At 39.0% G+C, this 13,554-nt stretch overlaps 1 protein-coding gene across 1 annotated transcript in view; it reads right to left on the reverse strand.

Moving 5' to 3' along the window:
* Nucleotides 1–13,554, reverse strand: part of cntnap2a (contactin associated protein 2a) — a 431,066-nt gene that overhangs the window by 58,146 nt on the left and 359,366 nt on the right. The window contains exon 16 of the mRNA XM_065258074.1: nt 9,817–9,987. Within this exon, the coding sequence (XP_065114146.1) occupies nt 9,817–9,987 (171 nt within the window). The remainder of the gene's footprint in view (nt 1–9,816; nt 9,988–13,554) is intronic.

A 13,554-nucleotide genomic window follows, 5' to 3' on the forward strand; every position in this document is an offset into this window, starting at 1 on the left:
TAAAAATGCTGACTTTTAATTCAAGCCAGAATAGAGAGGGCAGCCGGTCTACATAACCGAAATGACAGCCCCTCTCATACCTCTTCTGATGCCCTCCACTCATTTCATGCCTCGGTTTTGAGTCGTTACTGAAGAAAACCAGGCTGACCAAAATAAGGAAGTAGGATTAGGAGTCAAGGCATAAATCGATGAAACATAATGGAAGGCTAGAAAAAAGCCAGAGAGCTTCAATTTCACAATCTGCACCTCTGCCCACACACACACACACACACACACATACATGAGTGGCCTGAATACAATCCTTAATCTCACACCCAGGCCTGCAGCCAGGGCTGATTACTCTTCTTTTCAGGAAAGATTCATGCAGAAGGTGAATATCCAGCTTTAAAGAAAAGCTCTTGAGTGTTTACGCCAGGTCCAGCGGTCAGATGATGACCTACTGGTGTGGTCCACAAGCTTAGACATCGAGACTTAAATCAGACACTCATACAAACAACAAACGTGATCTTTGAACTTTTGTCTTTACTGTGTCAATCTCTCTGTTTCACTATGAAACCGTAACGTATTTAAGACATCAAAGCAACATTCCATATTAGACCTATAAGGAACGTGGCTCGTCCCGGCTACATGTTGATTTACAACTTGTCCATAAATGGTTGCACTGTTGTGCCATCTTGTACAGTCAAGAACCTAGGTGTGATGTTCGACAGCAATCAATTTTTCCAATAGTCATATCTCCAAAGTCTGCGGCACAGAATTTTTCCATTTTAGAAATATCTAAAAAATACGCCATATGCTGCAGATGCAGAGAAGCTTATATACGCTTTTATGGCATCAAGAATAGACTATTGTAACTCGCTACTCGGGGGGTGTCACGCATAACAGGTAAACAAGCTTCAGCTGGTTTAAAACGCAGCAGCAAGTGCTTGCTCAATCTTAGAAGTATGATCACATAAGCCCAATTCTGGCATCTTTACACTGACTACCAGTTAAATATCGCATACATTTTAAAATATTGCTAATCAAAGACGCAGTGTTTTCAGATCTTGAATCCTCCAAAGAAAACTATTTTAGTTTTTAAACAACACAATGCTAATGTTTTTACATGTTTATAGAAACAACTTAAAAACGAAAATAAGATTTTAATCTGACGTTATATTTAGTTTTTAGAATTAAATAATACATTATAGTTAAACAAAACAAATGTGTTTACATCTAATATTCACTTTAATAAAATTTTTTTACAAACTTAACTACGGAAACTGAAATAAAAACACAATTAAAAATATTACTCAGAGTGTCACTTTTCCTTTCCCTTATTTTCATTTAAGGAACCAAGACTGCTTCTCATTTTCCTTTGCTGAAGTTGGCAACCCTAAGTACAGAACTGTTAAATATGTGGACAGTATAGGTCAGCAGGGACGTGCACAGACATTTTGAGGGGCAGGGGCTCAAGTGAAATAAAGGGCACTTCTCATAATTATGTATATTTTTTCTTTTTTTTTAACAAAAAGTATATATATTAACGCAATTCTGACTTCCTTTTTTTTTAAAAATATTTAAAAAGTTAATTAATTTTATCTTCCTCAAACTCAAGCAATTGTTTAATTTTCAAAAGATGTCTACAAAATAATCAGTTCACACAGGTCTCCTTAGTAGTCTAGGTTTATAGAGCACCAAAGGAAGCCATTACACAATGTGCATGTTTTGAAAACTTTAAATTACACATTAATTACAAATTTGTTAAAATGCTAAAAACAAAGTTGTGACTGCTGAGTTAGCGCTACATGCCAATAAATGCTATATCATATGCTAGCGTTTAGCTGATTAGTTGTTAGTTGTTACTCAAAATGTATTTTTGTCTGATAAGGGCTCAAAATATAAGGTCTGTTTACTTATGTGAGCTTCTGGCATGAGCCTCAGAGCAGAGCTCAACATTATTATTTATGACCCTTTCAAATAGGGCAAAAATAGACCATTTCATTCAAATGACAAATTCTAGGGTTGTAAATAGACATGTAAAAACGTTTCTGGATAATTTTTGCATAATAATTGGTTTGTTAAGTTAATTTTAACACAATTATCAGCACACTAAGGTTTAAAAAAATTATCCGGCCCGCATTTTCAAGAACATTTTCTGGAAGGCATTAAACTTTGGTGCAAATCATGAAAAACGCTGGCGCTGGCTGGCAACTTTTTTAAAAAACGCTGGCGGTGAAAGAGTTAAATGTTAGGTTTCTTCAAAAATACCTAATTTTAGGGCTGGGAAAATGTATCTTGCAAATGCTTGTTTTCTCACTGAATTAATTTGAATGAATTACGGTGAAATGCCGCCAAATCCAAAAGCCAGAGGGCGCTCTCGTGCAGAAACGCCAACTGTGCCACAGAAGAAGTAACATTACAAACGCTTTTCCAGGAAATATCTAGAGGCATATTTATATCCCTGTTCTTCAAATTGTTTCAGGTACACTGTAAAAAATCCAACTTTAAAATGTTCATTCAACAAAGAACATTAAGTAACTTGAACAAAGATTTCTTTGTTGAAGGGCGTCAATTGATTATTTTGTGTTCACTGAATGAAAAGAGCATAATCATTCAGCTAACAAATATTATTTTGTTGACTGGACTTAGATGTAAAAGTTTTTGTCCAATTCGTTCACCCAACTTGCCAAACTGAGTAATCTGAACAAGCAATTTAAAAAAAAACAATGGTCGGAATGGTTCCCAGCATGCATTGTGACATGTTCACTTCTTTGGTTAATATTTACTAAAAAAGATGACTGTTTTAATGTTTGCTGGATTTATTTATGATGTTAAGTTGTTAATGTTAGTTATATGTTGTATTTAGAGTAATTTTTAAAGAATTATGTTTGTTCATTGTTACCATGATTGAGAAGTGTGTGTTCAGTGTAGAGGGCAGCACAATGAGTTAGTGTGCATCATTGTTGCCTCACAGCAAAAAGGTCTCTGGTTTAAGTCAGACAAAGACTTTGTTTATGAGACATTTCTGTGTACAGTCCAAAACATGTAGATTAGATAAATTTGGATATACTAAATTACTCTTTACCCAACTTAGTCACTAGTTGAGTAAACATAGAAATTTGCTTATTACCTAATCAGTTTGAGTTGGTTAAACTTTTTGGTGTAAGTTGACATTACTCAGTAAATTGAGTTAGGTGAACTACATCATCCAAGAGTTGAGTAAACTCAAAAAAGCTGTGCAGCAAGTTGCCTTGAAAATTTAAGTTAAGTCAACTTTTTATTTTTTACAGTGTTATTTTCATGATAATAAAGAATATTTTGAATGATTGTGTTTGACGAGTGTTGCTTATAAATGCACATTATAAACGACTCATAATGATTTTAAATGGTAATGGTAAATGGACTGCATTTTATATAGTGCTTTCATAGACCCATGGCCATCCAAAGTGCTTTACAATTTGCCTCACATTCACCCATTCATTCATACACCGACGGCAGTGTCACAAGCTGTGCATGAAACACAGAATCTGAGACTCTCGATTCAGAATCGATTTCAGACAGATATTTTAAATAGGGAACGCGATGCATTGATGCACAGACCTACCTAATTTTGAGAAAAAAGCTGAAATAATTGCATTTTTGTAAAGGAATTTTTTAGAGATTAGATTCAGAACGATTATCAAAACATACACAAAGTGAAAATTTGTAAATTTAGTTTTAGAATTAAAGGACAAGTTCGGTATTTTAGACTTAAAGCCCTGTTTTCAGATTGTTTATGGTCAAATAGAATGGTTTTGACTGAAATTTCGACATTTTCGGCTGCCCTGAGAATTTTCGCTTGTTTGTGTTCCAGCTCAGACCTCTACAATGGCTTTATAGGTGCACTGGAACAATCCTTCCTAAAATGCATTCAACTTTCGTTTACAAAGACGTGAAACTCACCGAGTGGTCAGGGGTGTTCACTGGTATGCTCACACAAAAATCGCTCCAAAAGACGCATTCCAACAGGTTTTATCGTAGTTTTTACCAACTCCATTGACTGTATTAGACGTCCTGTGAGGTACGGTATTACTCCGCGCCGGGAACTTTGTTTCTATTCTTGCAATTGGCAAAGGCGGATTAGCGCCACCTCCTGGGCTGGAGTGTTTATTATTCAAGCTCTAAGCGGAAGAATGTACGGGTGTGAGGCGTTTGGGGAAATAGGTCCACAAGTTAACAACGAATGGTAAAACAGCTGTTGGAAAGCATCTTTTGACGCGATTTTTGTGTGAGCATATCAGTGAACACCCCTGACCACTTGGTGAGTTTCTCGTCTTTGTAAACGAAAGTTTAATGCATTTTAGGAAGGATTGTTCCAGTGCACCTATAAAGCCATTGTAGAGGTCTGAGCTGAAACACAAACAAGCGAAAATTCTCAGGGCAGCCGAAAATGTCGAAATTTCAGTCAAAACCATTCTATTTGACCATAAACAATCTGAAAACAGGGCTTTAAGTCTAAAAATACCGAACTTGTCCTTTAAAGATTACCATAAAAACTTCAGGAAAGTGTCATTGACAGGGAAATGTTTATCTTAATTGACGAAATAACTCGTCAATGGCGGAGAAAGAGTTAAAAGGTTTGTTTTCAACAAATTCATCTAATTCACTTTATTCACAACAAAAAAAGAAAACATGGCGCACACTTCACTACGGCAAGCAGCAGGTGTCCGACTTGACGGCTCCGTCTTTAACTCCTCCCTCGAGTTCAAGTGGCAAACCTTGCCGATCAGTCTGCACAGGACCGCATATACACGAACACACTTATAGGGCTCTATTTTAACGATCTGAAACGCAAGTGCGAAGCGCAACGCGCAAGTGAGTTTGTGGGCGGATCTTGGGCGCTGTTGCTATTTTCCCGGCGTGAGAAATAACTCTTGCGCCGGGCGCAAATCAATAAGGGGTTGGTCTGAAGTAGGTTCATTATTCATAGGTGTGGTTTGGGCGTAACGTCAAATAAACCAATCAGAACGCTAGCCAACATTCCCTTTAAACGCAAGGGCGCAAGTTCCATGGCGGGTTGCTATTATTATGACGGATTTACCAGGCGCACGCCAGGAGCGGTTCACAGCCGAGGAGACCGACGTCCTTGTACGGGGGAATCCCACGCTTGCCAGCATAAATCGGGCACGCCGTGTAACGGGAGGTGGATCTGCCTCAGGACTTGACGCCAGCAGAGGACATCGCTGCGTCCACCCTCACCGCTGAAAGGGTTTGGGGGCTTTGAAATCGGACCCAAGAAACGCAAGCAAGGTCCAACCCCAAAGTACTCTTACAAATCAAGTTCATATACATTAAGGTTTCTTATGAAAACATTTGAACTATTATTTACATAAAATAAACGTAATACAGCCACAGCCACACAACAAAGTTATGAAAATATTTTAATCGTTATTTGCATGAGAATAAATAAAAACTATCACCACAATGCTCACCACTATGATTCCCCTTATCTCGTGTATTAATATTTTTAAGTGTAACAATTTATGATTTGCAAAAATAACTGTTGCATCTGTGTAGATTAGATAAGCAAAGTGTATGCGCGTTGTGCACGCTATACATTATGGTCAAGCATGCGCCCTTAAAATAGCATAATGAACCACGCGCAACGCGCCACTGACTTTAGACTAGTTTTTTTTGGTTAGTAGCGCAATTGTTTTTTGAAACTGCAAAATAGCATAAGAGATGGTTTGCGCCGCAACACGCCTCCTTTTTGCGCTGAACCGCCCAGGGAGCGCAAGTTCATTCCCTAGTTTGCTGACGTGCATCTGTGGAGGGAAAAACCCTGCTGTGCGCCGGCGCAAAATACGAATGATACATGCGTCACTGACAAAGTCAATTGCGCTGGGTGCAAGATAGGGCCCATAGTCTACAAAGCCTTTCTTTTTTCTTTCTCTCTCTCTCTGAAAAATTATTGAGACATTACCAAGATTTTTTCCCCACCTATGTGCAGTGTGCCTCTCACTCAAAAGCAGAAACCGTAGCTGAGCAGAAACCCTCAGTGAGAAAGCTGAATATGAAAAGTGAGCACATCTGTCATGTTAAAACCCTTCCTTCACGGATACCAATAACCTTCTGCTCTCTGGAAGACGGCGGTACTGCTGGGGCAAAGTGAGCAGCAATAAGCACTAATAGCTTCCTGTTCCCCATATTTTCATCATGCCAGGCTCATTCAGGACCACTTTGTATGCATCCATGCCCTGCTAGCGGCACAAACACTCAAAGCCGAGAGTGACGACTTCTCCACAGATGGGCCTGTAGACTTTACATGTGCTGTATGCATAATGCCCAGTTGGCCGTCCTTTCCAGCGTTCCTGCATCGAGTGATTGATGCCTTGCTGTCACCCGCCTCTGAGAAATCACTAAGCGAGTCGCTGTTCTCACCTTAAGCTTTTTCTATTTTTGTTTAAAAAAAGGAGAGGGAGGAGAACGAAATTCACTTCTCCTCTCAGAGCAAAGCAAGGGTAAAGCAGCAGGGTGTAAAAATAATGAGTTTGCACTGATTCGGGAGCATATTTGTAAATCCAAGCGTAGTGGATGTGACTTCCTTACGCTAACCCGAATGTTTGTGCTCTCGTCTCGTGCCCCTGAGTTAAGGACAGGGTGACTGCAGGAGGTGCGGTCTCGATAAATGGAGCCAGTAAGCTGATTTCTTTCCCTCCATGTGCTTCTTCAGAGCCCTTGAGAGATACACCACTGCCTGAAGAGATACAGCCGGCTAAAGGACACATTTCTGGCTCAGGGTTGCGTGTGAGGGGGAGTGCCGGTGCATGTGAAGAGCAGAGAGGGTATGATTTTCTGCTTTTAGATAATATGTTTTATAGAGGAGGATTTTTGAAATATGGCTATATAATTTAAACCAAGAGTTCACTTAAAAATGAAACCTTACATACAGTGAAAAAGTAAGGAAAGGGAATCTGGGATAAAATCGATTGAGTGTCGGAAATTATAATAAGAGAACCATAACAGTATGATATTACATTGTATATATTTAGGCTTTAAAACTGAGTAAATAATAATAGATTTGAGACCCTGCCTGTGAAAACCCGGCTAGAGTCATTTTTGGTGATTCACAGTTTTCTTCATTCTGTGAAAATATAACCTTGATATCTTTAATAACAACTGAGTAAGGACATGTCAAAGACTGAAAAATATATTGACATATGTTTAACATGTTTAATACTGATGACAGCAAAGCCACTGGTGTGTTTCAATGACATTCTGGACCTCTGATAGGATTTGATAAGTTTCAGCTTTAAAGCTGTCCCAGAGGTTGAACCCAAATATTTTAAAAAGAGCATCTGAATTTTAAATGATGCAAATCTATGAGTTTGACACCCTATATCCATTTGTTCCACATGTCATTATGCACAATTGATCAAACTTGAAAAGAATCAACCTCCTTGAATAATTCTAGGCATAATATGCCCAAAAAGACTCAATTAACAAGAAAAGGTACAACACACAGTACTGTATCATCAACATGTCTTATAAATTAGCCATAGAGATTCCCTATGCTGGTCAGCAGCTAAAACAATCATATAGTTAGGTTTGATTTGTGTAATCAAAATACATTATTTTATTAAACTATACAATGAGTTATATCCAGTGTTATCCAGTTAACATACTGTAATTAAACGAGTGACATACATACTTTAATCCTTTACAAATTTCAAGTCTTCTATAAAGTTTTCTCGACGTGGGCACCATTCTTACCCCTCTCTTTCTCTCTCTCTCTCATGTCAAATTATCCTGCGCGAGAGCGCGTTCTTGAAGTTCAAAGGGAAAAGCGAGTGTTTTCGCGGCAATTGCGTCGCCCAATTCACGTCATTCACGTGTGGATGCGTCTTAGCATTGACTTTGTATGTAATCTGCTCGCGCAAATCCTTTATCTTGTTCCCTTGCTTCACGTTTTTTCCCCTTTATTCTGCCCCAGACGGATAGCTTTGTTTTAAAGCAATGGTGGGCATATAATATGCGCATCGGTACCACATCACTCTTCTGCGTCATGCACGCGGCCGTTTCTAAATTTGAAGGCTGCAACCTCCGGATGTCGCATATGCGCGCTGCATACGTCATCAAGCCTGATTTATTTAAGTTAAATAAGCATTTCAATTGCAAGTCATACGCATAATATTACAATTAACCATTAACTAAGAATAATAGTCAACATTATAATTGTTAATATTCTGAAATACGTTTTTATGACGCATATGCAGCCTACAAATGTGACCTCTGAAGGCTGCAGCCTTCGGATTGAGAAACTGCCTGCATGTTGTCTGAGTACATATCAGTGATTTAAGAAATCATTAAGTATTTTTAAAAACCCGCATAAATTCGGAAGTTTGCAAGTTATTTAAATTATAGTGTCTTGTTTTCATTAAACATAATAATAATTTTTATTTGGTATAATGGTTTTAAATAATTCTGAGATCAAGGGGGCCCCCTAGTGGTGCGGGGCCCTATGCAAATTGCGTAATTTGTCTATCAAAAGAAGGTCCAGACTCTATTGGGGTAGGGGGCGTGTTTGTTTAGGTGATTTCAAATGACTTTGTAGGTGTGAGCAAAAATATGCTGTTTGGGGTGCAAAATGCAAATGAGCTGATCTCTGCACTAAAAGGCAGTGCTGTGGTTGGATAGTGAAGATTAAGGGGCGGTATTATCCCCTTCTGACATCAAAAGGGGAGCCGAATTTCAATGACCTATTTTTTCACATGCTTGCAGAGAATGGTTTACCAAAAATAAGTTACTGGGTTGATCCTTTTCATATTTTCTAGGTTGATAAAAGCAATGGGGACCCAATTATAGCACTTAAACATGAAAAAAGTCAAATTTTCATGATATGCCCCCTTTAAGATATGTCAATAAAAGGTGTTTTTAAATTAAGGAAGCTTAAACATAAGGATAAGACCTGTTGGGGAAACCTTGAAGTCCCAAATCTGTGCCATTAGCTATATTACGAATGCTGAATATGTGCTTTGCTTATCCTTTATTTCGGTTCAGGTGGAACTGGAGGAATTCGGTTGATTTAGAAATGAGAGACAATGCGCATAACAACAGCATTCAAAGATTTACACGGACATTTGGGTAAAACATTACAAAGCGAAAAAATCATTCTGCAACAATGAGCCACTTCAGAAAACGTGAAACGCTGCATGAAACACAGGATTTATCTGCGCTGGTGTATTATTGAGTTCGGGATTGCCTATTGTGCAGTAAACAGTGTGAAAGAAACACGCAGCACGGCTCATGGGGCGCAAATGCAATCTGCATAAAAGAAATCTCCCCCTTTTCTCGCGCAATTTTATTCATTCTAGGTCTGTACAAATAACTTATACACCCATTTAAATGCTGCCAGATCTATAATCTAGCCATGTTTGAGAAAAAAGGCTGATTTTAGAAATTTACAGAGCCTGTTTTAAGCCTCCATGTCTTTCTTTTCTTCAAGCCTTGATTTATATTCAACAGAAGACATCTGAAGCAAATCTGAGGTGAATGTATTGTAATCAAGGCTACAAATAGAGACCTAATCACAATAGTCAGACGGACGAGTCCACCAGCAAAGGAGATAAGGACAGAGGACATGGGCAATGAGTGCATTTCAGAAGTGATTCTGGTAGCACTAAAGTGCCATATCAGCATTTCCTCTTTTACAACTTATCATTCGCCTGCAGTAAGTGCAGAAACCTGGGATTCATAAGAACAGCCAGAGAAAAAAGACGTGGGGGGTCAAGGAAATGAAAGGAAGACGGATATACAGTGAGAAGAATACAATAAAAATAGATGATGGGCGCTTACATTTCAACTCCAGACGAATGAAATCCGTGTTCCCTAAGTTCTCCAGGAAGACGCCGTAGGGAGCAGAGGTCTTGAAGTAAAAGGAGATGTCAGCACTTGTTTCTCCTTGAAAAGTGGAGAAGTGCAGATATGAGGATGGGGTGTTGAAGGACGCTGCGTTCCAGTAGCTTCCTATAATAAAAGAGACCAGACAGAAGATTAAATAATTCTGTTACAGAAGTCTGAGTTCCTCTGGTGGTCTGACTGGTTCAAATCGTGGAAAGGTAAAGTAAGACTATATAATATCTATACTCAGTGAAAGCTGGTGATTGCTCTTCCGAGGGACGCAAATTCAAAATAAGTGTTCGGAGTGTCACGTGTGTTGCTTTTGTTTTCAAAATATGTGTGGGTCATGTGAACCATGTGCATCATGTGTTTTGTCAAAATAAGTGCCTGCTGCACTCACGTCAAAACTGTTTATGATAAAAGAGACGCTCACGTTCACAAAATACACGCAAGACACTCCTTTAACAGTAAACTATGATTACACATTAGATTATGCGAGTATCTGGCAAACGCGAGCGTCTTTTTAAATCATTAACCCTTTAGACGCATATGCTGCAGGCATGTTTTGACAAGACATGTGATGCACATAGGTTCACTCGACACGCCTAACACATATTTTGAAATGATGAACCACACACATGGTGGGTCACATACATGTTGTGACGAACTTCGCATCGTGCGCCCTCGAAAAATGAAGTCACCGGCCGCCACTGTCTAACAAACTGTATGCAAAAGTGGTTTTAAAGGTGCAGTATGTAAATTTTAGGAGGATCTTTAGACAGCAATGCAATATTAAATAGATAACTGTGTTTTCAGTGGTGTATAAAGACCTTACAAAATGAACTGTATTGTTTTTATTACCTTAAAATTAGCAGTTATTTATCTACACACACTGCGGGTCCTCTTACATGGAAGTCTCTCTACAGTAGCCGTAAACGGACAAACTTTTCTATAGAGCGTTTGTCACTACGTTGTCTCAGACGATGACATGTTTGTCCTGTGCGGCTACGATAGCTTTTCTTAGTGTTTCAAGAGGAGGGGGTGCACTATGCAACCTCACCACTAGATGCCGCTAAAATCTACACACTGCACCTTTAAAACGGCCGGTTTCCCTCTAATTCGGTTAGTTGTGATCTGCAATTTGTTTTATACTGTACTATAAAAGTGGCCTGTCTCTGCATTAATCTATTTCATTTATAATTCATGTTTTTTTTATTTTATTACCCTACTATATTCAATAAATATGAATTTAACCTTACACTGTATTACACTACACGTAATACTGAGGTTATGCATGGGCAACTAAGGTTTGCACGTTTAAGCATAAAATTCATAAAATCAAAGCTTTATCTGACACAAAAGACAATGCAATGGCTGTCTCACAACAGTGACCACTCTTCAGAAGGATAAAAACAGGACAGCACTTAGGAAAACGGCACCAAACAAGATTCATCAGCTGAAAAGTCGACTGTTTTCAAAAATCTTAGTGGAAAAGCACCATTCAATACTTCAGCTGGTTCCTACCATTACTGTTGTTTTTAAATGTTCTGTGTGTGTCTCGCTCAGGTCATTTCATTGCCAGCTTGCCAATATCTCTCTCTTCCAATAGCTTTCACAGTTTGACCCCCACCCACCTTGTAATAGAGGTGCATCAAATCCCCACTTAGTCGAGTGGAAGAGACCAAAATAGGTGTCATGTGTCTGAACATGATGAGTGGTGCACGTTTCAGGCTCAGGGGGTATTTGGGTGGGATAAAAAGAGACTACACAAAATCAAAACGTTCAGATGAGAAGAACTCGCTTCTCTGTTTTTGGACATCCTTGGCTACCACTAATAAAAAAATATTGTTTTCCTCAATTTCATGCATTGTATGGACAATTAACAAGAAACAATAGTGTAAGATTGGAATCCAAATTACCACATTAATACTATAAATGTGTCCAAATGACAATTTTTTTTTGAAAATTGTATGAAATTTTACTGTGTATGTAAGAATTACCAAATGTTTAGTACTTTAAACTGTACATAAACTCAACCAGGCCTTTACTGCAGTGTAAACTGCTGTAACTGGAATGCATTTTCTCATTATATAGTAAAGCATACACAAAACTGTACTTGTTATTGCATAGGTTACATTATTACTCATACTGTAGTTCATTAATGTGTAGGTGGATGCATGTAAGAAAACAAAACATGTGGACAGCACTGAAATAAAATATCTCCTTGTGCAATAAAAACAACATTGCTTCTGGTGTGTACTGTTGAAGAGGCACTTTCTTTGAAAACGCAGTACTGTTGAAATAAATAAATGGAAGAGCGTCTGACTGAAATGATATGGTGCTTTTGTTGAGACGCTGGCTAAAATGCAAACAGAGCGTGATAGACACACTTTGCAAACTCGCAAACATGTAGACTGACGCCTGTGAGTAATGACTCATGTGGCAGACAGATCAGATTTATTTCTAGACTTTTACTGAGGCTCCTGCGCTTTAAATCAGGGGCCTAAATAATGTTGCCTCACTCGGCAGTAATGTCATGCATAAAACAAGTGTGTGAGGAGGAAGAGAGCAGATGAGAAAGAATAAAAGAGCTCAGGAGGGAGAAGAATTGAATGTGATGGAGAGGAACACTGTCACAACGGGAGGGAAAGATATTAAAGGATGGTGTCATACGAGGACACAGAAAGAGAAAGAAGGGGGGATGAGAGAGAAAGAGAAAGATTACTGTACTGTTTTATTCTAATTACAACTTTAGATGTCAACATAAAGGGCCCTATTTTAACGATCTGAAACGCAAGTGCGAAGCGCAACGCGCAAGTGAGTTTGTGGGCGGATCTTGGGCGCTGTTGCTATTTTCCCGGCGTGAGAAATAACTCTTGCGCCGGGCGCAAATCAATAAGGGGTTGGTCTGAAGTAGGTTCATTATTCATAGGTGTGGTTTGGGCGTAACGTCAAATAAACCAATCAGAACGCTATCCAACATTCCCTTTAAACGCAAGGGCGCAAGTTCCATGGCGGGTTGCTATTATTATGACGGATTTACCAGGCGCACGCCAGGGGCGGTTCACAGCCGAGGAGACCGACGTCCTTGTACGGGGGAATCCCACGCTTGCCAGCATAAATCGGGCACGCCGTGTAACGGGAGGTGGATCTGCCTCAGGACTTGACGCCAGCAGAGGACATCGCTGCGTCCACCCTCACCGCTGAAAGGGTTTGGGGGCTTTGAAATCGGACCCAAGAAACGCAAGCAAGGTCCAACCCCAAAGTAATCTTACAAATCAAGTTCATATACATTAAGGTTTCTTATGAAAACATTTTAATTATTATTTACATAAAATAAACGTAATACAGCCACACAACAAAGTTATGAAAATATTTTAATCGTTATTTGCATGAGAATAAATAAAAACTATCACCACAATGCTCACCACTATGATTCCCCTTATCTCGTGTATTAATATTTTTAAGTGTAACAATTTATGATTTGCAAAAATATCTGTTGCATCTGTGTAGATTAGATAAGCAAAGTGTATGCGCGTTGTGCATCCTATACATTATGGTCAAGCATGCGCCCTTAAAATAGCATAATGAACAACGCGCAACGCGCCACTGACTTTAAACTTTTTTTTTCTGGTCAGTGGCGCAATTGTTTTTTGAAACTGCAAAATAGCATCAGGGATGGTTTGCGCTGGA

This window comes from Paramisgurnus dabryanus, chromosome 22 (genome assembly GCF_030506205.2).
Source record: "Paramisgurnus dabryanus chromosome 22, PD_genome_1.1, whole genome shotgun sequence".
Lineage (NCBI taxonomy): Eukaryota > Metazoa > Chordata > Actinopteri > Cypriniformes > Cobitidae > Paramisgurnus > Paramisgurnus dabryanus.